This window comes from Pseudophryne corroboree, chromosome 4 (assembly GCF_028390025.1).
Source record: "Pseudophryne corroboree isolate aPseCor3 chromosome 4, aPseCor3.hap2, whole genome shotgun sequence".
Lineage (NCBI taxonomy): Eukaryota > Metazoa > Chordata > Amphibia > Anura > Myobatrachidae > Pseudophryne > Pseudophryne corroboree.
This window is the reverse complement of record NC_086447.1, coordinates 724,705,158-724,731,098: the sequence shown is the minus strand read 5'-3', so window position 1 is coordinate 724,731,098 and position 25,941 is coordinate 724,705,158. Positions and strand designations below refer to the sequence as shown.

General features: G+C 41.0%; 1 protein-coding gene across 2 annotated transcripts in view; it reads right to left on the bottom strand.

Annotated features, from left to right (window-relative positions):
* The window catches only part of RMDN2 (regulator of microtubule dynamics 2), a 296,636-nt gene that overhangs the window by 29,284 nt on the left and 241,411 nt on the right, over positions 1-25,941 (bottom strand). For both annotated transcript variants that reach the window (XM_063918055.1, XM_063918056.1), the window contains exons 8-10: positions 21,590-21,688; positions 11,516-11,569; positions 11,334-11,414 (exon numbers count right to left, since the gene is read on the bottom strand). In XM_063918055.1, coding sequence (XP_063774125.1) covers positions 11,334-11,414; positions 11,516-11,569; positions 21,590-21,688 — 234 coding nt within the window. The remainder of the gene's footprint in view (positions 1-11,333; positions 11,415-11,515; positions 11,570-21,589; positions 21,689-25,941) is intronic.

Sequence of the window (25,941 nt, the reverse complement as noted above, 5' to 3'; positions counted from 1 at the left end):
CACAAGACAATGAGCACTGATGAGGATACTAGAACTGACACTGAGCAGCGAGATGCAGCACTGGACTATTGTACTGTAGTATACTGGTCACCACAATGCAGCACAAAACAATGAGTAGTGATACTGAGCACTGGTGAGGATACTAGAACTGACACTGGGCAGCGAGAACAGCACTGGACTATTGTACTGTAGTATACTGTTCACCACAATGCAGCACAAGACAATGAGTAGTGATACTGAGCACTGATGAGGATACTAGAACTGACACTGGGCAGCGAGAACAGCACTGGACTTTTGTACTGTAGTATACTGGTCACCACAATGCAGCACAAGACAATGAGTAGTGATACTGAGCACTGATGAGGATACTAGAACTGACACTGGGCAGCGAGAACAGCACTGGACTATTGTACTGTGTCACGCTCGGCGTAAGTTGGGGTTCCGACAACAGAGTTTTGGCTGAAGGGACAGTTACCTGTGAGGAGAGTAAACAAGGTGGCTGAATGTAATTCCTCCTCATGGGGTGGAAGCCTAATTAAGTGTTAACGTTGGCCGCAGGGCGTAAAGAAAAGGAGGACTTCGTAGGAAGATAACTGTAGTTTTAATAAATTTATTTATTTTATTTATTTATTTATTAGCAGTTTCTTATATAGCGCAGCATATTCCGTTGCGCTTTACAATTAGAACAACAATTATAGAACAAAACTGGGCAAAGACAGACAGACAGACAGAGGTAGGAAGGCCCTGCTCGCAAGCTTACAATCTATAGGGAAATAGGCATTGATACACAAGGTTAGATGCTACCTGTTACATAATGGTTCCCCAGGTTGCTAGGTTCTTAATGGGTTGTATATGATATGATCACCCAGCAATGTTGGAAGACAAAATGTGAGTTTATGTGGACTGTACAGAGGGGATGTAACTTGATAGGGAAGCTGTTAAGTTTATGTGTGTGGGTCTTAAATTTGGTAGGCTTGTCTGAAGAGATGAGTTTTCAGAGAACGTTTAAAGGTTTGGAGACTAAAGGAGAGTCTTATTGTGCGTGGGAGTGCATTCCACAGAGTGGGTGAAGCCCGGGTAAAGTCCTGTAATTTTGAGTGGGAACAGGTAATACATGTGGATGAGAGACGCAGATCTTGTGCAGAGCGGAGAGGTCTGGTAGGGAGATATTTTGAGATGAGTGAGGAGATGTATGATGGTGCAGTTTGGTTAATAGCCTTGTATGTAAGTAAAAGTATTTTATATTTGACACGGTAGAAAACCGGTAACCAATGGAGGGACTGACAGAGCGGATCAGCAGATGAAGAACGTCTGGCGAGGAAGATTAGCCTCGCAGCTGCATTTAAAATGGATTGAAGTGGTGATAGCCTATGTTTGGGAAGACCAGTAAGGAGACTATTACAATAATCAATGCGGGAGATGATGAGTGCATGGATTAGAGTTTTTGCAGTGTCTTGTGTAAGATAAGGGCGTATTTTGGATATGTTTTAAGGTGCATGTAACATGATTTAGAGACAGATTGAATGTGTGGAACAAAGGACAGTTCAGAGTCAAGGGTGACACCTAGGCAACGAGCTTGTGGGGTGGATAGTTGCATTGTCAACAGTTATAGAGATATCAGGTTGGTAACTACTCTTAGCTGGTGGGAAAATAATTCGGTTTTGGAAATGTTGAGTTTGAGGTGGCGAGATGACATCCAAGATGAAATGGCAGACAGGCATCCAGTGACACGAGCCAATACTGGTGGTGACAAATCTGGGGAGGATAGGTAGATTTGAGTATCATCAGCGTACAAATGATACTGAAATCCAAAGGAGCTGATTAGTTTACCAAGAGAGGAGGTATAGATTGAGAAAAGCAGAGGACCTAAGACTGAGCCTTGCGGTACTCCAACTGATAGAGGTAGAGAAGAGGAGGTAGAATCAGAGAAGTGAACACTGAAAGAGCGGTTAGATAGGTAGGATGAGAACCAAGAAAGGGCTGTGTCCTGAAGACCTAGGGATTGTAGTGTATGTATGAGAAGAGAGTGGTCAACAGTGTCAAAAGCAGGCTATACACGAATACTGGAGCAATTGAAGAAACTGGAAGAATTAGAGTCTATGCTTAAATGACTTGAAGAGTGAAGCTGAAGAACTCCGGTAAAGATGAACTGAAGACTGTGTTTTATGATTAAAAGACGAGGCTGAAGAACTTGGACTTTGAAGAAATGAGGACTGTGGTTTGTGATTGAAAGACGAGGCTGAAGAACTTGGACTTTGAAGAAATGAATACGTCTGCGGGAACTGCCGTTAGCACCTGGAGCTCCTCTAAGACCTTGGACCCCGTGAGCGCTTCCACGAGTGGCAACGGACTTAGACAGCAGGACTGCAGCAGCGTTTAGGTAACCGATGGATGAGAGCAACCAGGACCAGGGAACCAGAAGTAACCTGGGAGCACAGAGCTGGAGAACCTTTCACAAGGAGGTAACATGAAGCACTGGCACTCTCGCTCTGAGCCAGCCCCCTTTTGTAAGGGGAGAACACGCAGGATTGGCTGGACATAGATTGGGAACTTCATTGGTAATACTCTGGTCTCCAACATGGCTGCCCCCAGCACAGTAGACATACTTAGCTGTTAGCACACAGCTTTAGCCAGCTTCGGTCTCTGACACACTATACTGTGTCACCACTAGAGGACCTTACCGCAGCGATCCCTGCCGCAGCGCCCGGCTCTCCAGACCCTCGGTCCCCGGCAGCCGCACATCCGTCCAGAAGTACCCGCCGCCAGCAGCTCCCTGCCGCCGCAGCCTCGCCAACCAGCGGGAAGGTAACCCGCGGGAGCACCCGCCGGAAGTAAGGCTCCGGAGCCTGACATACTGTAGTATTCTCGTCACCACAATGCAGCACAAGACAATGAGTAGTGATACTGAGCACTGATGAGGATACTAGAACTGACACTGGGCAGTGAGAACAGCACTGGACTATTGAACTGTAGTATACTGGTCACCACAATGCAGCATAAGACAATAAGTAGTGATACTGAGCACTGATGAGGATACTAGAACTGAAACTGGGCAGCGAGAACAGCACTGGACTATTGTACTGTAATATACTGGTCACCACAATGCAGCAGCAAGACAATGAGCACTGATACTGAGCACTGATGAGGATACTAGAACTGACACTGGGCAGCAAGAACAGCACTGGACTATTGTATTGTAGTATACTGGTCACCACAATGCAGCACAAGACAATGAGTAGTGATACTGAGCACTGATGAGGATACTAGAACTGACACTGGGCAGCAAAAACAGCACTGGACTATTGAACTGTAGTATACTGGTCACCACAATGCAGCACAAGACAATGAGTAGTGATACTGAGCACTGATGAGGATACTAGAACTGACATTAAGCAGCGAGAACAGCACTGGACTATTGTACTGTAGTATACTGGTCACCACAATGAAGCACAAGACTATGAGCACTGATCCTGAGCACTGATGAGGATACTAGAACTGACACTGAACAGCGAGATGCAGCACTGGACTATTGTACTGTAGTATACTGGTCACCACAATGCAGCACAGATACTGAGCACTGATGCGGATACTAGAACTGACACTAAGCAGCGAGATGCAGCACTGGACTATTGTACTGTAGTATACTGGTCACCACAATGCAGCACAGATACTGAGCACTGATATTGAGCTTTCCACTCAGAGAACGTAGCCATGTCCTCTCGCTCTCTCGACAATGCATGAGTGAAAATGGTGGCGACGCGCGGCTCTTTATATGGAATCCGAATCTCGCGAGAATCCGACAGCGGGATGATGACGTTTTGCCTCGTTCGGGTTTTCCGAGTCAGGCGGGAAGAACCGAACCCGCTCATCTCTACTCTGTACAATTAAATTCATGAAATTCCAAACCAGCACAAATTGTCTCGTGAGTGCGAGGACATTCCTCTTCGCTTTCCTCCTGGCAGGATTTGTAAGGGATAAGGGAGTGTAGCTGATCCCATCTACTCACTCAGGAAGTGTCTCAAAGTCTCCTCTGGAGTCTCTCTCAAATCCACTCTTTCAGATATATCAATGGTGCAGATAAGTAACACATTTCAGACAGGGAAGTGCCTTTGTTGTATAATAGGTACTAACTTAATTCTTACCCCCTTTCACTCCAGTCCAAAAGGGATATATTAGTTTCTCTGAAAAGCTGTTATAGGAATATGCATCTGGTCGTGTCAGAGGACATAAGATTTTGGCTTACACTATCATCAGACATGGAGAGAGGATCTTTCTTCATACATGAATTCGTTTGAAGATAGTAACAGGATAAATATTAAACAAAACCTAATCTGTCATTTTATCAGTTACCCAGATCTACAGGTACAGGTTGAGTATCCCATATCCAAATATTCCGAAATACGGAATATTCCGAAATACGGACTTTTTTGAGTGAGACTGAGATAGTGAAACCTTTGTTTTTTGATGGCTCAATGTACACAAGCTTTGTTTAATACACAAAGTTATTAAAAATATTGTATTAAATGACCTTTAGGCTGGGTGTATAAGATGTATATGAAACATAAATGAATTGTGTGAATGTACACACACTTTGTTTAATGCACAAAGTTATACAAAATATTGTCTAAAATGACCTTCAGGCTTTGTGTATAAGGTGTATATGTAACATAAATGCATTCTGTGCTTATATTTAGGTCCCATCACCATGATATCTCATTATGGTATGCAATTATTCCAAAATACGGAAAAATCCGATATCCAAAATACCTCTGGTCCCAAGCATTTTGGATAAGGGATACTCAACCTGTATTTACATTTTTGTGTTCAATGCTGGGAATGTTTTGTCCTTCCTCCCATGGCATATCCCACCAGATGAGGTACAGTATATGCTTTAGGTAATGCATTCGATAAATGAATTTGGTGCCAGCAAAATATCCCAAACCATCAACAATTCCAAGCAGGCCTTCAACAGTCTCTTGCATCTGCCAAAAATCCTGAAAACAAAACAGCATGGCATCTGTGAACAGGGCACTAATAATGGTGCTTTCACCCCCCGAAAGACAAAATATAATCTCATAGAACCAAGTTAAAGGCCTTGCTGTGTATATAAATAAGTTGTTTCCAATGTGGAAGGGGGGAATAATACCTTCTCAAACACTAATTAGACAAAATTATCAAGATGCTTGAGGATAAAAATAAAAAAATAAAAAGTTCTAGACTTGTAATATAATTAAAATTTCATTGTGTATCCAATGCTAGTAGGAATGCAACTGCTGAATTTCTCTTTTTCTATAAAAGGGATCATAAAGATACTCCATGGAGTAATAGGGCAAAGTGGGCAAATTTATCTGATACAAATAAGCAAGCAATTCATCTAATAAGTAATTTGACTTGGATGTGTGTTAGGGTATTATATTTATACAGTATAAAACTTTGGTAATATTATTACAGAACAACTGTTTTGATAGGGATGCGTTCAATTTGCTGGCTGTCGGGTTCAGCAGCCCGCAAGGGGACTCTCTGCGCTCGCCCCATTGCCGGCATTCTGGTGGGCGGGATGCCACTGTTGGGATATGGACAGTCGGCATCCCGCCCGCCGGTAAATTCATATTGAGTCAGTTTTCAACACAGCACATTTAACATTGCAGGAACGTTTTGTGTGATTTTTCTGTCCTGTGTATAATGAGCATGTATAGTGAAAAACAATCTGCATTTGTATTTATGAAGGTGGTGACCAGGAGGTATATTTACTAAAATTCGATTTTGGAATCCTTTTTATGAATCTTCAAAAATCAATTGAAATAGATTCTTTATGATTTTCTAAAATTCTTTAAAAAAAATCCCTAATTTACGAAAATTCGAGTTTGCATTCAATTTTCAAATCAAATTTGATGTGGATTCATGTTTGGAAGGGATTTAGAGTTGAATTTATGAAATCCCTTCCAAAACCGAACCTCTAATCCCCATTAAAATCCCCAGCAAAATCGAACAGAACTTCCTAATTTCTTCCTGTTGGTCCAAATGTATCATATGCTCACTAATTAAAGGGGAAGCTCTCTCTTTACACTGTTTTATACATGAAAACCTAAGTGATTTTTTTTTTTTTAGAGAATATAGCTGAAATATTTGGAAATAAATTTAGCAATAATCTGCTTTCCAGCCTACCTTCAACTTTCTGTGCTCACAGTCAGTTGCTGTTAAAAAAAACCTCTGCCTGCTCCCTGTTTATTGCATAATCTGGGGGGAGTGGTTTATTTAATGCACAATTATACAATAGATGGCAGCAGAGCACAATATCGAACACTATTGCCAAATTATATATTATGCTTTCTGAATATTTATTTTTTAAATAAACCAAAGATTCATTCTGTTATGTATTGGGTGGCTATATGTGCCTCTTTATACTTAATCTCAGCAGGAATTTGTGGATTTGACAATGGAGTCAGAAGCTAGGAGTAACAGCCATAGCCTAAATAACTTTTTTTTGGTGGAAGGGGAACAATATAGTAACAATTACTATTAGCTGCTTTATTAGTACATACTGGTATCTTACACAACAACCATCTCTCTGGCATTTGTCCCACAAGAATTTTTGCATACAAGGATGAATTGCTGAGGATGTAGGCATCATGGGAGGAACCGGGATAGTTAGTTACAACATTCATGATTTTAAAATTCATTATATCATCCAGCCAAATTGCCCAATATTGTGCTCTGGTGCGATCTATTGCACATTCACGGAATATGTATGAGGTCTTTAAGTATAAATATGTGCATTATTCAACTCATGAAGCTGCTGATGGTGCTCTGATTGATCCTTCAGAGTTATCTCAGGTGGTGATTTGCATTGTGCAGGTAGGTGCACAACATACCATAACCTTGGACATCCATTATTACTACTTCCACACTGCCCTACATACTTTTGGATACTTAAAAAGTAATCACTATCAATTTCCTACATTAGAATGGTGTTTAGAAGCCAAAATTGAATATCTAACACCATTCTAAACATTTGGGAATTTGAGTTTCGATTTTGAGTTTGATTTCAAATTGATTTGCAAATCAAATTTTAGTAAATGAGGGGATTTTATGTTGGGGTATGGGAAACATTGATCTTTTTCAGAAATTCGATTTCTATTGGGATGTGAGTTGAATCTTGCTTTAGCATCGATTTGATATTCGATTTTGTCTTTAGTAAATCTATTCAACCCAAATCAAATGGAAATTGAATGAAAACAGAATGCTAAAACCCCTTTTAAATCAAAATCGAACGATAGTAAATTTTGCCCCAGACATCCTCCTGACCTGTCTTTAGTGCGCAAGGAAATTTATGCCCACTCCAAGCCATTGCAAACTTGCTTGAGCTCAATTTCCTTTTCTTTTTATATTTTTAAGCCTTAAAACCCTGCAAAATTATTTAAAGGAGTCTCAAACAATATGTTCTGTCACCATCTGTATATTATCAAAATATCCCAGCTTTGAGCCATCACCCATCAGAGATAGTCAAAAATGGTCACTCCCTGATGGTTTCTGTGAAGCCGAGGGTTATTGCAGGGATCACTGGTATGTCTCCAGAGTTACTGGCAAATGAACAACATGCATATCCATAGAGCTATGCCCTTTGGCCAGTCTGGCTAATTTTGCCCACTATGACAGGATATGTAATACATAAGGATGTATAATATAAGACAATAGGAGCGCTGAGTTTTAGACTCTCCTGTTTTAGAATTACCAGGTGTTAGGATTGGATGCTTCACAAAGCACAAGAAAATTTATAGGAGCATATTTCTACTATGACCAACATGGTGCCAACAGACTGTTCTTTAGCAACAGTCCTCTGTATTTGTTTCTAAAGGATCTCAGCATTCATGTCAAATGAAACCCCACTGAGAAATAAAAAAGTGAATGATTACTTGACAGGATTTTCTCAGCTGTGGTCATTCCTTGAGGAATATAATTAGATGTAGCTTCCTGTACTGGCTGCCTGAGGCAACGATCGACAAATGTTGCAGGTATATCTTCTGGGGGTTTTCTGTGCACTGAGTAAGCAATACAGGACACTTGCTGGCAAACCTGTTCCAAGGCTAGGTAATTACCCCAGCTTTCAGGGGTCTTGGAACCAGCAGAGCGCTGTAGTAGGTTGCAGGAGCAGTCCAGGTGTTCCATTATTATGCTCATCAATGGCAGCCTGCTTGGCTGTAATTATTGACACTGATGATTCTATCAACAGCTGGAGGGATCCAATGAATAGATCAAAGTCTCTCTCCCCTCCTGAATAACTCCTGCAAAGGATCGCAGCCACTGTGAGTGCAGAGGGAGCCTGATGAATGGGGCTGCAGCAGTGGGGTCTACCAGATGACTGACAGAAGTTCTGTCACATATAGCCATCCTCCAGTCATACTATGCAGGGGACACTAGGCATACATCGCAAAAACTAATATCTATGATCCAATTGATACTGGCAGAATAATATATGCCCGACTGTAATCTCCAAGGAGCAGGGTTCTCTGCCCTCCTGTTCCCACAGCCTACTTCTCTTGTGCACCAGCTACACCCTTCACCTTGTCATTGGGCTCTCTGTCCCCATACCCCACTCTTGCTATAGCACCTTTTCAGAGGTATTAAACCTTTAAGCTGCTCCAATGGGTACAAGTCTGAGCCTAATGTGAAGATTCCCCCTCCACCCCTTCATGCCATAGCTGTACTGTGCATTGAGAATTATAGTGTTAAGTGAAGAGGTGATTGGATAAAGGTGTTATGTACCAATATTCTGAAAAAATGTGTTTGTTTTTTTATAGATAAATGTGTTATGACCTAGGGATCATAGTAACAATGCTATTTTAAATGTTGGTAGTCTATGTACTTGATATGTTTTGTGGATAAACAAGCTATGTCCAATTCTTAAGTTCTAATAATTTATCTTTAACTGTATATATTTAACTTTAATACCTCAGTTTCTTCTAAACGTAACATAACACCTTCATCACTCACCTCTTCAATTATTGTTAATTGTAGTGTACTCACTACTGTACTGTTCTTCTAATACATAACAGAACAGAGACCTGATGCAGTATAACTCGGCATCAGGTCTTTATCCTGTTGTGTATTGGTTCTATTTTTAAATGTGGTGACATTTATTAGAGGCTTGTAATATTCTGGCTGCTTTGTGTCATTGTGCTGAACCCTCCCCAGAATAAAAAATGTTTTTACTGTACTGTTCTATTTTACTCTGTGCAGTCTGATAGTTTTCCCTATGTACGACACTGTGGACCATTTGTGGCACCCTATGAATAAAGTATAATAATAATAATGATAATGATAATAATATTTTATCTCGGTCAATAATTTCTCTGTAATTAGCGAAGTGTTCTGCTGTGTTCTGTGAATGAAGCGAGTCTCCCGTGTGCATGCGTGAATTAGCACATTTCCCTGACAATGCGTGTGCCCTATCAATACATCCCTGAACAGCCATCCATAGCTGACAAGGGCCCTCATTCCGAGTTGTTCGCTCGCTAGCTGCTTTTCGCAGCAGTGCACACGCTAAGCCGCCGCCCTCTGGGAGTGAATCTTAGCTTAGCAGAATTGCGAACGAAGTATTCGCAATATTGCGAAAAGATTTTTCTTTGCAGTTTCTGAGTAGCTCGAGACTTACTCTTCCAGTGCGATCAGTTCAGTGCTTGTCGTTACTGGTTTGACGTCACAAACACAGCGTTCGCCCAGACACTCCCCCGTTTCTCCAGCCACTCCCGCGTTTTTTCCCAGAAACGGCAGCGTTTTTTCACACACTCCCATAAAACGGCCAGTTTCCGCCCAGAAACACCCACTTCCTGTCAATCACACTACGATCACCAGAACAAAGAAAAAACCTTGTAATGCCGTGAGTAAAATACCAAACTTCTTAGCAAATTTACTTGGCGCAGCCGCAGTGCGAACATTGCGCATGCGCAGTTAGCGGAAAATCGCACCAATGCGAAGGAAAAGAACGAGCGAACAACTCGGAATGAGGGCCAATGTTCATCCTACTGCTGGATCCCACAATGATTTTCTGGGAAGGGAATGGGGACTGCTTTCACATTAGATTCTTCAATATAACTTGCTCACTCAGTGGAACATGGATTAATATACAGGATTTTTTTTTTCAAGAGAGTAGGTAACATGCATCCTATTCCATGCTGACTCATGCCACGCCCCTGGCTGTTTATTTTGCTTTTAAAATATTTTGTGCAAGTGCTCCTTTGCAGAACAAATTAAAGATGATACATTTGCATTATATTTACAACAACAAAATATGGAGTCTATTGATATTTGTTGGATAAAAACAAACTTAATACATTGTTTGTATGAACAAATAAATAAATAAATAAAACACATCTATATAAAAGCAACAAACTGTACAGCAGTAAAGCAAACATGTGAATGTGAGCACTTCATCACAGCATGAATCCATCTCAGGTCTGACTCAATGGCACTGAGTAATACAAGCACTGTCTTATAACATGCCAAAAATGAGGTTACAGTGATGTGTTTGGCATGAACATATATTTTATTTCTATAATATATGAGCTAATCATTTCATATTTACTTTAAAAAAACAACTTGTTTTTCAACAGCTGTTCTATTTAAAGAAACTATAATTAAGAACATAACTGTATAACCATTACGAAGGAAAAGTCTACACAGCGATATTATATATTTCAGACAAAGTAAACACATTTGCTATTTTCTTTACCGTTTCACCATCAAATAATCTAATAATCTAAAAGCTGAAGGCAACATTAGTAAAGTGCCTCATAGGAGGCAAGTAAAGTGCCTCGTGGTAAAAATTTTATAAGTACTGCCACCATAAACGCTCACTGGGATTTCCTTAACAGTGTTGAGACTTATCCATTTACCTACCATTCTTAATTCCTTAATTATGAAAAATGCGTAAAATACTATACTGCATTCACTACATTTTGTAAATTTAGCCAAACTAATTGAAACAAACCCACTGGACCTCAGGTAGCCTAATTCAGAAGTACTGGACATAAAGATTCTGTTTGGTTATCTGGTAATGTAATACTTGAGAAGAAAGTTGAGTATGTACTTTTTCATGATAGTATATTACAGGGTAGACAACCAGTGACACTCCAGCTGCTGTTGAACTATACATCCCAGCATGCCCTGTCACAATATTAGAATGCCCTAACAGCAAAACTGTGGAGGGGTATGCTGGGAGATGTAGTTCCACAGCAGCTGGGTGATACAGGTTTCCTACCCCTTGGTATATTATATTACATTATGGCCTTCTCACTCAATCATTAATTCAATGAACTGTATTTTACAGCCCTTACCTCTTTAGTAACCGATGGCATTGCTGATGCATCATCACAGTGCTTCAAAGCAAGAGGTTTCTGTCCAAGATCTTTATAGCACTGGGGAGAAAGTTATAAGACAAAAATGAAAAGTTGCTGTAGCTGCAGATATTTACATTATATTTTATTTCTGATCTGATTAAACAAAAGGTTCTAATTACCTTTGCCAGAAAAACATAGTTGTATTTGGAGTAACCAGGATGCATCTCTTCAGCCTTTAATACGAGAAAAATATAAAATTGTAAATGTCAAGGCAACAAGAGAGGAATATGAAAGAAATTCAAATGTGCTTTGCAAAAAAATTAACTATATACAAATGTGGACAAACATGTTTGTACCGTTTCACAAAAAAAAAAAAACATGTACTTTAAATAACTTAGGTGACCTTTCTTTAATAATTTCAGATGTACCAAAGGATAATTTGCCCAAAATGTATACAAGAAAATAAGTCTCTAGACTTGCCACCTGTCTAGGACTGATCTGCATAGTTAGGGTGTGGGATGTCCTGTCAGGTGGCTGTTTGGGTATCAATATTCTTTAATAGGAGCGCAATAGAGAATGAATCCATAAATTAAAATATGTATCATTCATAGATACAATTTCTTATTGTGATCCTAATCCAATTTCCAGAAAGAAAATGCAGGCTGGCAGGTAGTTTAAGGAAAAAATATAAAGGAAATCAATTTGGGATAGCTACTGCTCCCAGAGGTGTAAGTTCATATCATGTGCCTGGAGGCGCTATGGATGGTGGTGCCCCCCCCACCCCCAGCAGCATCGGTGACCTCCATGCACTACCGACAGCATCAGTGACCCCCATTTACCATAGACAACATTGGTTACCCCCATGCACTACAAACCGCATTTGTGGCTGCTATATGCTACTGTATATCCCTCAATCTAATTAAAAAAAAACAACTTTCAATATACATACATACACACATACATTATATATATATATATATATATATATATAGTAAATACAAACGTACCCAATGACTGCGCTTAATAGGGGCTGCACCTCTAGTATAACCCTTTTGCTAGTTCAGGGTTCAAAATAGATATTCAAAACAAGATTCAGAGTGCGCACAATGACATTTATAAAATTAAGTAAAAACAATATCCAATTATCATTAAGAATAAACCATCAACTAAATACAGTGATTTATTAAAAACAAATTGGTAAGACAAATATGACCCCTAAAAGCAATGTTTCTGGGGCTTGTTGTTCTTAAAGAAGAAAGTTCTGAACCCAAAACGTTTCGTTCTTAATAGGACTTCATCAGGGGATACCAAAAGAGAGCATAATTCACAAGGAAATCTATTAGTAGGTCAAATTCCAATAGGTAAGACAATCCTTATCTTTAGATGGTATAATGAACCAACGGTACAATTTGGTATAATGATGTAACTCCTTGGAAAGAAGGCGATCAGGAATTTCACAAGGAACTCAATTAGTAGATCAATTCCCAATAAATGAAGCAATCCTTATCTTTGGATCAGAACTTTCTTCTTTAAGAACAACAAGCCCCAGAAACATTGCTTTTAGGGGTCATATTTGTCTTACCAATTTGTTTTTAATAAATCATTGTATTTAGTTACAATTGGTTGCTGGTTTATTCTTAACGACAATTGGATATTGTTTTTAATTAATTTATAAATGTCATTGTGCGCACCCTGAATCTTGTTGTGTAGATATATATATACATATATATATATATATGGAACTGGTAAGGTTGGCACTCAATTAAGTCCACAACTGCCCCGGTGCCTTCCACAGGATCAATGTGTAGCAAGCAGATGTTCTTGTTGGAGATGGATAAATGTCGGTCCAATCCCTCTATTTAAAGAACAGGCGGCACTCCAGGGTCTTAGTGAAATATATACGTGTATTGAAAAAAATCAATGAGAAGAGTGGTACATTGCGCCGACGTTTCAGCGCCGCGCAGGGCGCTTTTTTCAAGGCTGTGTGCAAGTGTTACAAAACAAAACCAGAATAGTGTGCTGTCTTACCTTTTAAACCCTGCGGTGAGGAAGACCGAATTGCGGTGCTGCGGGCGCTGGCGTCCAGCGGGGCTTCCGGTAGGCGTTCCCTTTGCTTGGCCAGGACGTGACGTTACTGGTTGCTTGGTAACCCGCGGGCGTCCCCGCTGCCGCAGTTAACCCGCTGCTCCTGTCGGACGAAATGAAAAGTGACACCAACTGAAAGAGTGTAATCATATAAACACATTTCTGATGTGCATGTGTATCTGCTAATAGTGTGAACTACTTGTGACGTAAAGTGACCAATATGTGATGAAAATAATTAATTAAAAAGCAGGTAATTGCTATCCAGCATGTTAAGCCAGAATTAGCACCTATGTAGGTGCTTAAATATGTTCTATTACTTAATATTTTAAATACTTTTTCTGTGTATTTACTGCACTGATTCTAAAATCTTAATATGTCAATGAGGCATGCATGCTATAACAACAGCCATATGCAAGAGGTGTATGCACAAACTATAATGATATGAATGTACTCCTGTGTGTGTATGATGTATTCAGAGAGACAGATTTCCCAGTGACGTGGGTGCTAAATGACACTTTAATGTTTGTTGACCACCATGTCACCCAAGTGCTACCAGTTATGTTCTATGGTATGTGTCTCCTATGAGAGAACCTCCAAGGGTGCTATGTATTGTGATCGGATTATTATCATTTCATGTTCCTGTATATGCACCAACGGTGCCCATTCATTGCCAAAAAACACTCCAAGCTACATGTTCATTGAGACCTTGTGGGGTCAATGTGGACAAACGATATATCCATTCGATCTCCCTTTGGGCTAAGATTTTGGCTCGATCTCCTCCTCTTGCGCTAGCTGGTATGTGATCCACTATCATGTGTCTCAAATGTTGTAGTTGGTGCTGTGCTTGCTTGAAGTGTCGTGCTACCGGTTGATCATTTGGTTTACCCTCCAATGCTGCCTTGATGGCCGATCTGCGTAAGGCCATTCGCTCCCTGAAAGTGCGAATGGTTTGACCAACGTATAATAGGCCGCACGGGCATGAGATGACATATATCACAAATTGTGATAAACACGTGACGTGATGGCGGATCTTAAATGACTTCTTGCTTATGGGATGAATGAACTGTGGGCCTGTGTCCATATGTTTACATGTGGTACATGTCAGACATCTTTGGCATCCCATTTTGAATGCTGTTTGTTTCCTTTGAGTGACGTCCGTTTTTACTAGTAAATCTCTGAGGTTGCGTCCCCTTTTGAAGCATGGCATTATGGTGGTGTTTTTAAATACTGGTAGTGATGGATCAGTGTTAACAAGGGGCCACAAAGCCCGTGTAGCTCTTGTGGTGACTGAGCTAGCCGTGGTGTACTCTGTAATGAATGGTACTTTGTTTGTGAGTTGTTGCCTCTTGGAGACTAATAATTGGTCCCGAGGCATGCCTAGGACCTCTTGTTTGATGCAAGCCAACTGACGTTTATCGTATCCCCTCTGTGTGAACTTAAACACTACTTGGTCAAGAGCGCTATCCAGTTGTTCCCTATTACTTGTAATTCGGGCTACTCGTAACATTTGAGACCTTGGTAAGCCCTTTTTCAGGGCTGGCGGATGAAAACTGTTCTTTCTCAATAATGTATTTCGATCCGTCGGTTTGTGATACACAGAGGTTGTAATGATGTCGTCACAGATGTTTATTTGAACATCCAAAAAATGTATGGACTCCGAACTGGTTTCTATGGTGAGTTTAATTGGCGTATCACTGTGGTTGATGTCGTTTAAGAGGTTCTTCAGTTCTTCTTCTGTGCCCGTCCAAAAAAGTAGAAGATCATCTATGTAACGTTTGTACAATAGGGTCTTGCCTTGTGTGTCTTCTGAGCTTAAATATTGCTGTTCGAATGCATACATGTACACATTGGCATAACTGGGGGATACATTAGATCCCATTGAGCATCCCGTAAGTTGGACGAAATATTCGCCGTTATGCAGGAAATAGTTGTGCGTTAGAATGTATTCCAGAAGTTTCATGAACAAAGGTATATGTATAGTGTTGAAATTCTCCGTTGTCAGAAATTGTTGCATTGCTGCAAGTCCTTGGGAATGAGGAATGACAGTGTACAAACTTTGTACATCCATGGTACACATGATTGTGTTTTTGGGTACCCTGGAAATTTCCTGCAATGTAAGTAATAGATGGGTGGTATCTTTCAAATACGTAACTTGCTTAATGACCAACGGTTGTATTAATGAGTCCAGGAAGATGAAGATCGGCTGTATCAGTGAACCTCTCGCTGAAGTGATCGGGCGCCCGGGTGGATGCATCGGGTTTTTATGTATTTTGGGGACCGTATACAATACTGGAACCACGGGGTGGGGTTGCATCAATGAAGCTGCAGTTTTTGAATCTAAGTGTCCATCTAATACTGCTTGTTTTAGGATGTTGTCTATTTCTAATATGTATTGTGCAGTGGGATTGTTGCGTAATTTTTTGTATGTGGCGGAATCCATTAGTTGTCGATCAATCTCCGCAATATAATCCTTTCTGTCCTGTATGACAATTGCTCCCCCTTTGTCTGCCGGCCGTATGATGATGTCCTTGTAAGAACTTAGATCTTTGATGGCATGTTGTTCTTGCGTAGTGATGTTTTTATATACAGTCGGGGCTGCTTGATCATATTTTTTTATTGAAGTATCCAGTAATCTGGAAAAAGTTTTTATGGCAGCGTTGTTGGATTGGGGGTCAAAAGTCGATCTGGACGGCAGTTTAACAGATGGTTCACTGGTACTGGATGTATTTTGATATTGAAAGAACTCCTTAAGTCTTAATGTCCTGCTGAATCGATGTTGTTCGACTGTCCATTTGAAGTCGTTGTGAGGAATAGTCGGTATGAACGAGAGTCCCTTTTTAAGGACTTGTTTTTCTGCGTCTGTAAGAGTCCTTGATGATAAGTTAAACACTTACGCAACAATCCCACTGCACAATACAAATTAGAAATAGACAACATCCTAAAACAAGCAGTATTAGATGGACACTTAGATTTAAAAACTGCAGCTTCATTGATGCAACCCCACCCCGTGGTTCCAGTATTGTATACGGTCCCCAAAATACATAAAAACCCGATGCATCCACCCGGGCGCCCGATCACTTCAGCGAGAGGTTCACTGATACAGCCGATCTCCATCTTCCTGGACTCATTAATACAACCGTTGGTCATTAAGCAAGTTACGTATTTGAAAGATACCACCCATCTATTACTTACATTGCAGGAAATTTCCAGGGTACCCAAAAACACAATCATGTGTACCATGGATGTACAAAGTTTGTACACTGTCATTCCTCATTCCCAAGGACTTGCAGCAATGCAACAATTTCTGACAACGGAGAATTTCAACACTATACATATACCTTTGTTCATGAAACTTCTGGAATACATTCTAACGCACAACTATTTCCTGCATAACGGCGAATATTTCGTCCAACTTACGGGATGCTCAATGGGATCTAATGTATCCCCCAGTTATGCCAATGTGTACATGTATGCATTCGAACAGCAATATTTAAGCTCAGAAGACACACAAGGCAAGACCCTATTGTACAAACGTTACATAGATGATCTTCTACTTTTTTGGACGGGCACAGAAGAAGAACTGAAGAACCTCTTAAACGACATCAACCACAGTGATACGCCAATTAAACTCACCATAGAAACCAGTTCGGAGTCCATACATTTTTTGGATGTTCAAATAAACATCTGTGACGACATCATTACAACCTCTGTGTATCACAAACCGACGGATCGAAATACATTATTGAGAAAGAACAGTTTTCATCCGCCAGCCCTGAAAAAGGGCTTACCAAGGTCTCAAATGTTACGAGTAGCCCGAATTACAAGTAATAGGGAACAACTGGATAGCGCTCTTGACCAAGTAGTGTTTAAGTTCACACAGAGGGGATACGATAAACGTCAGTTGGCTTGCATCAAACAAGAGGTCCTAGGCATGCCTCGGGACCAATTATTAGTCTCCAAGAGGCAACAACTCACAAACAAAGTACCATTCATTACAGAGTACACCACGGCTAGTTCAGTCACCACAAGAGCTACACGGGCTTTGTGGCCCCTTGTTAACACTGATCCATCACTACCAGTATTTAAAAACACCACCATAATGCCATGCTTCAAAAGGGGACGCAACCTCAGAGATTTACTAGTAAAAACGGACGTCACTCAAAGGAAACAAACAGCATTCAAAATGGGATGCCAAAGATGTCTGACATGTACCACATGTAAACATATGGACACAGGCCCACAGTTCATTCATCCCATAAGCAAGAAGTCATTTAAGATCCGCCATCACGTCACGTGTTTATCACAATTTGTGATATATGTCATCTCATGCCCGTGCGGCCTATTATACGTTGGTCAAACCATTCGCACTTTCAGGGAGCGAATGGCCTTACGCAGATCGGCCATCAAGGCAGCATTGGAGGGTAAACCAAATGATCAACCGGTAGCACGACACTTCAAGCAAGCACAGCACCAACTACAACATTTGAGACACATGATAGTGGATCACATACCAGCTAGCGCAAGAGGAGGAGATCGAGCCAAAATCTTAGCCCAAAGGGAGATCGAATGGATATATCGTTTGTCCACATTGACCCCACAAGGTCTCAATGAACATGTAGCTTGGAGTGTTTTTTGGCAATGAATGGGCACCGTTGGTGCATATACAGGAACATGAAATGATAATAATCCGATCACAATACATAGCACCCTTGGAGGTTCTCTCATAGGAGACACATACCATAGAACATAACTGGTAGCACTTGGGTGACATGGTGGTCAACAAACATTAAAGTGTCATTTAGCACCCACGTCACTGGGAAATCTGTCTCTCTGAATACATCATACACACACAGGAGTACATTCATATCATTATAGTTTGTGCATACACCTCTTGCATATGGCTGTTGTTATAGCATGCATGCCTCATTGACATATTAAGATTTTAGAATCAGTGCAGTAAATACACAGAAAAAGTATTTAAAATATTAAGTAATAGAACATATTTAAGCACCTACATAGGTGCTAATTCTGGCTTAACATGCTGGATAGCAATTACCTGCTTTTTAATTAATTATTTTCATCACATATTGGTCACTTTACATCACAAGTAGTTCACACTATTAGCAGATACACATGCACATCAGAAATGTGTTTATATGACTACACTCTTTCAGTTGGTGTCACTTTTCATTTCGTCCGACAGGAGCAGCGGGTTAACTGCGGCAGCGGGGACGCCCGCGGGTTACCAAGCAACCAGTAACGTCACGTCCTGGCCAAGCAAAGGGAACGCCTACCGGAAGCCCCGCTGGACGCCAGCGCCCGCAGCACCGCAATTCGGTCTTCCTCACCGCAGGGTTTAAAAGGTAAGACAGCACACTATTCTGGTTTTGTTTTGTAACACTTGCACACAGCCTTGAAAAAAGCGCCCTGCGCGGCGCTGAAACGTCGGCGCAATGTGCCACTCTTCTCATTGATTTTTTTCAATACACGTATATATTTCACTAAGACCCTGGAGTGCCGCCTGTTCTTTAAATAGAGGGATTGGACCGACATTTATCCATCTCCAACAAGAACATCTGCTTGCTACACATATATATATATATATATATATATATACACATATATATACCGGTCGTCTGGCACTCTGTATAAATTAATCGCTGGGGTGTCCTCCTAATGAGTGTATAAATGGCAATCCTCCTGGGACCATGGCATAGTCCATTATGGAAAAAACAGAGGCGGCACTCCATGGGCTTCCATATTAATAATGTATTAAGGTCCAGGAGGATTGCCACTTATATATGTTGAGTATATAAATACTGGCTACTCGGGAATAATTGTTTAATGTTTAAGAACAGACCCCCCCCAAGTATCCTGGCTTGGAGAGCTGTCGCTGGCTCCGGTGGTACTCCAGAGACACAGACTTCCGCGATCCAATGCCGAACCTCCTCCCAGCCTCCCTCGCGGGCAGCAGAGCTGAACAGAGAGTGAAAGGGACAGCTGCAGCCTGTCAGCTACATGATGTTGCGAAAATTCCGAACGCACTGGCGATCGCAAGGAGATTGACAGGAAGAGGGCGTTGTGGGTGGCAACTGAAAGTTTCTACGGAGTGTCCGGAAAAATGCAGAAGGGACCTCGCGTTTTGTGGGAGGATTTCTGACGTCAGCCCCGGTCCCGATCATCACAGTGGCTGAATAAGTCCTGGGCTGAGCAGAAACTGCACAAACTGATGTTTGTGCAGTTCTGCTACACATGCGATCGCACACCTGCATACACACAATACACTCCCCCTGTAGGCGGTGACTGCCTGATCGCAGGGTTGCATAAAACGCACCCTATCAATCAGGTCTGAATTACCCTCATTGACTGGTGCTGCCACACTCCTTGCTATTACCTAGCAATGGCCTCTGGTGTAATGAACACATTCACCTTGACCTCAGATTGTGACCTGACGTTTCTTTGTCACCAGTCCTGACCTCTGACTCCTATTGCTACTGTACATGCCCTGATCAGAACTTATTCACTGGACTTTGTGCACATTTCATCTGCTCTTTTCAGCTTTAGTGAAACACATACTGTAATCATCATTCAATGCAGATGGGCAAAATCTAAGTATTCCTACTGCAGGAAAAAGTTCTGGTTAAATATTTACTTTTATTAAATTGGTTTATGTTTTCTCCTATATTATGTTTATTCTGTATAATACTAAGAGGGGTATCCTATTGGCCACAGTACTTTTTTGCACGGGAAAAAAAAAGGCTTTTGGCTTGATTTTTGCCCAATGGTCACTATCAGGCTATCCAATTATAGCCCGTTTCTTTGGTGCAAAAAATGACCTGTTTCACATATAAACACACAGGAACCGTGAAGAGCCACGGAAAGAAATGGCTGCAGCAAGCAAAACAAAATCCCCGATGACTGTCAGCATTGAAGCTAATAAGATAGTTCCGGGAGAGTCAGTTAGCAGCAGTAAATTATCGTGGCTAATTGGATACCGCCCTAAATGTTATTAGTCTTATGCTTTACAATAAAAGGCTAACGCTGCTCCTCACATCTATGGTGGGGAGAATTCAATTGTTTTGTGCGGCGACAGCCACTAGATGGTGCCCAACTGTAGTGTTCAGGGTGTGCACAGCTGCCAAAGCTGACATTACTGTTATATTGTTTCATCATTTTGACAGGCTGGTAACTAGTGCTAATGATACTTGTCTGCTACATTGCTTTGATGAAATATAAAAATATAAAAATCTCATAATCCCAATAAGGACAGGCATGATGGTCACAAATGTGTAAAGATTTCAGCAAGTGTCAACAATCATCTCACCTTTTCTTATGCATGTAAAGAACAACTACAATACTACAAATTGGCTTTCAGAGAGAAAATTCAGGAAATATTGTGAAATATTGTGGTTGTGAATATATACAGTATTTCCATTTCTCCACCAAGTCATGAGTAGGAGGAACTACTGTATAATTGCTGGCAGAACCCATGATCTGTGACAATTAAAAAGGGAAGATGTTTATTGGTACATCGTGTTTAGTAACAGTGATGATGCATTTTACAAAACATTCCGTCTAAATATCACGCAGCCGTCCAGCTCTCTATTCGCCACCCTGCCGCCTCCTCGTGGTTTGCTCACAGATAGGAGGAGGCACGCTAGGTCAGGCCAGCCAGACTGATGGCATGTTCCCGTAAGCTCCCCTTGTCATGTGCGCGCATTCGCCGAAATGCCAGTCCATCCCTGTCTAGAGCCCTTACCCACTGGCTTTGTTTTAAACACTCAAAACTGGACATCTCTAATTTTGTAAGTGTACAGACTGCCGGCATATGCGGTCTGTCCTAGTAGTGTTTATAATCTGTTGTGTATGCTTTACCCTCCAAAAAATAATTTTCTGGAAAGAGAAAGACACAATGTACATTTATAACCTTTATGAAAATCTAGAAGCTTTACATAAGGGTGCTTACAAATGCTGTCAAAGCATTTATATAGCAGTTGAGAACTGTGATCATGCATTCCCGTTAATGTACTCTTGTCACAGACACCTAATGAATGATTGTGCCTTTTGCAATATTATGAAGTCATTTAATTATATAAGAAAATAACACAAGTAAACAGATGTGATCATTCCATTTTTTTTTTTATAAAAAAGAAAGTTTAAATATTTGCCTTAAGAAAATTCTGCAAGGCATCTTGTACTGTTGCAGTGGGAGGATTTCCGAAAAGAGTAGCAGCAACTTTTCTCTCAATCCAGGACAACTGAGAAACCTGAGAAGACAGAACAATTATATTTTCTTCGTATTTTAATACACAGCCTGTTATTATAGTGTGCTGTTACTTCTGTTAGTAATGTGCCCCTATAATCACTTCCAACAGAATAACAATATGCCAGGTCTGCGACATGATGCTGATTCTATTGACAACAACCAATTTGGAGCACAAAAACTTCAAAGCAACAAAATAATAATCTGAAATACATTAAATGAAGTTTTGTAATTATATTTTATCCCTTGTCCTGAAATATGCAATGGTAAAGTCCATCCTTTTTGAGCTGTGAAAATGTCAGCTGAATCTAATACCTTTTTCGTTTCCACAAAAACATCAATGACACATTAGAAGAGAGAGTCAGGGAGACAGATTACATATTGTGTCTGTGTTTGTGTATGTTAACCCTTTTCCACGGCGCTAAAATCCGGGATATTGCCGTGATAACCTGGGACGTGACTCAGTGGAAACAGCTGTCAGCCGGGGAAGGAGAAATTATAGGTCCAGACCATTCTGTTTTTTATCCCACCCCGCTTCATATGGAGAGGCTGTAATCTCGCCCTACCCATCTCCCAGGTGAAAGCTGTGACAGACTCCCCCCCCCATCCTTCCTGCTGCTGGTCGCCGGTCGGAACAGTTTTGGTTTTGACCAAATCCCGGGGAGATCTTGATTTCGCAGAGCTTGGAGAAGATGTCATCTCTAAGCGCCGGCAAAAGAGAGAGACTACACCCGTGTGTAATATAAACAACGCCGGCATGGGAATAATCTGGGTCAGAGCCGCAGTGTGAAAGGGGTATATCTCATGTCTGACCTGAATTGGGTCGGACACGGTATTTTGGTGGAAAAGATGTGTGTGTGTTTGTGTGTGTGTATGTGTATGTGTGTGGTTTGTGGCACAGTCAGCCAACTTCGAAAAAAAAAAAATACACATCCAGTAGAATTATCAGTGACATTTTTGTACACTGGTTAGTGTATTAGAAGATAATACTAATCAGGGCTGTAACTAGGGGTGTGTGGGTAAAGCTGCCGTCTAGAATAAGAGGCCAAGAATATAGAATGGCATCTTGCAGTCAGCAGGGCTGCTCAGTGCTTCCTTAGGAAGCGCTTGTCGCTCATCTTCATGGTAACAGACCCTCGTTGGTGACGTGATGTGAGACAAGGGGGTGGGTGTCACTCCAGCACCAATTCTAATAACTATGTTTAGAATCGAAGTTGAAAATATTTCAGTACACACATCACGTACAAACTACACACAGATGGGCCTCCGTGCGCGTGCTTGTTCTGCCGTGCGTGCACATATTCGCAATTTGCGTATGATCGCTCTGGCGGTCCTGCGTATTATCGCGTGGTATGAGTAATTACGGTAGTGTTTGTAATCGCATGGAAAAGCCATAAAAACACATTACATATTTAATCCAAATAGTGCACAATGAACACAGGGCCCACATGCACCACACCAGTAATTTACACTTGTTTAAATGGTACAGCAACAAAGGGATTCACCTTTACAGGATAGGAGGGGACAGAACTAGGTTATAAGGTGGTGTTTGGTATCCAGCTGTAGGGTATTTTAAGAGCAATATTCCGGTGTTGGCTTGCAGAAGATCACACGCTCCTGCGAATAGTTATGCGCAGGAGCAGAATATTAATATTAACTGTATTTACTGTACTCTTGATATGCGGCGGGAACCCAGAGGAGAACATCTGCAAGTGCACCTGGACCAGACATCGCCCACCTATTCAAACTGACCTATGACCTCTCCTGTAATGTAAACGACCATCCCAGTGTCCAATGGACAAAGAGATTACAGTTCCCATTGTGTTAGGTTTTGGACAAATGTATAAAAAGCCAGCTGCAGGCCAGGTCACACACAATCTCTGAAGATCATATACCTTGATGATTTAGGACCGGACCGGGAAGCGCAGGCGAACAAATGTATGTACCATTGACTGTAGCCTTTTTCTCTAATTGTATTGTATTATGCTTGTAACCCCCTGCTAGTAAAGATAACCGTTGGTGGGTTGGACCCCAACATAGTTTTTGAAATACAATTGGTGTCGTGTCCCATTTCCTGTTAAAGGTTTAAGGTATATTTCTATCACACGTGTAACTGCACTGTGCTCTCAGCGTGTCTCTGTGTGTGTGTATGCACTGCGTGTTCTCTATACGTCCAACGTGGCGTGAGTACGCAAAGTGCGTATGGGGTACGGACCTTTGTACGCTGTGTAAAAAGTACGTAGGGTAAGGATTAAAATACAGCGGCCGCAGCGGCTCGATTTTAAAGTGTATAGAGTGTGTTTTTAAGTATTGCTTTTAGTCCTGTAAGTAAATCAGCATTTACAATACAGTGATGCAGTATGTCACTTTTATAGAACACGCTATTTTTTTCTGACAGAATCACCATCAAGTCAAAAGTAATTAGCATTTAAAAAAATAAAAATAAACAAGATTAAGCAGGGAATTGGGGTGCGGAGGTGGTAGGCAACATGCAGTTTCTAATTTTCTGGTGTAAATAATGTATAACTACCACCAGATTTACAAACAAAAATTATTGCAGCTTCTTAGATGTCATTTATTGTGACATGGCAGTCTGTCCATTAGTTGGTACAAACAAGGGGGCACACTGGGCCGGATGTAGTGGCGTCCGGCTTGGCCAGAAGAGCGAGTTGCTGGCCGAACTCTGAAATTTTTTTTTTAAAGTGGCAATTATTTACAAGGCTAAACCATGCCTTGTAAATGATTGGCGCTTTGAAAAAATGTCAGAGTTTGGCTGGCAACCTGCACCTCTGGCCAACTCGGATGGCACTACATCCGGCGCATTATTCCTGGTATATTTAAAATTAGCACTTTCCTTGTTTCTGTCATGGAACATAAGACTGATACAAATAATTCTAGAATAGTATTTGTATTAGCTGTGACCATTTATGTAAATAATATGTAAAATTCATGACAAGTACATTGCCTTATGGAATCCTACTACATCATGCACATTTATGACGCAATGTACTTCTCTAAAGTAGAGTAATGAACAAGGCGGCAATGACAAATAGAACTAATAGAACTAATGTAAATACAATGATACAGAGACGAAAAAGGACCATTTGTGCTAGGATTAAGGAGAATGAAGCACATAAAGATTATTAAACATTCTATATCCACAACCAAATCTGACATTTCTACGTGAGCAAGCGTGAATAAACAGGACAGAAATTCTCTGAATAAATGTTAGGCGCGTCCGTAATATATCATTGAGAAATACACAAACACACACAAGAGGCTTTCTGTCTAACTATAGCTATCCAGACATGACGTTTCCACTCTCTTAAGAATGCAAAATTATACACAAACAATTTACACAAAATTTAACAAGCTGACTTTTTTGCACAGAAGTAGTGAATGGTGAGCGTTCTGAAATGTTACACATGGCCTGAGCAAACGGTTTATGGGATATTTAATGCTAAAAAGTTACTGCTGTTAGTCATTTGTAAAGGCCCCATATATAGCCCAGGGCCAAAAACAAGCTGACATGGAAACATGGGACAGACAATTAAGACAGCCGCCCCCCCTCCTCGGCTGTGGGCCCCATAGCAATTGCGCCTATAGTAGTTACGTCCTTGCCAACAAAGGTGTCCCATAAATAATGAGCCGTTACATCTCCAACAACAGACATCTCAGCAATCAGTGATAGGCAGTGAGGAATGGTGGTTGAATGGGTAAATAAATAAACCAGAGCTTAGCCATCTGCTGGTGTGCTTGTAGGGTGGGGGAAAACATGATATAGTCCCCATCCTTGCTCAACAGTATGCGTAAGTCTCCACTTGCAATGGTCGGGCTGGTGTAATTATTAACTCAATTGTAGACCTCTAAGCCTTTTTTCTCTTTGTCAGTCTTCTTTTATTAGTGTCTTGATCCCAACTGTAAAGGGGTAGCAGACTATGCTTGTGCTATATAGTAAATATTACTAACATAAAATAACATTCCTCCCCATTTCTCTGCCGTGTTTATTGCTACTCCACCTGCAGCACTGTGACTCACCCATGCATTAGGGGAAATGTTGTATAGCTAATTACTACCTAAAGGTGTAATGAATAAAGGCAGTGAATGAGTTGTGGAAACTCATGAAAACTAATGCAGAGGAAAACTTTTGTGTTGTACACAGAAAGCAACACGTTGTCGGCTTTATTTCTGAAAGTGCAAGACTAGACTTAGCTAATCTAAGTTTGATTATGCACTTTTTTCATGTCTCTTGGAAGT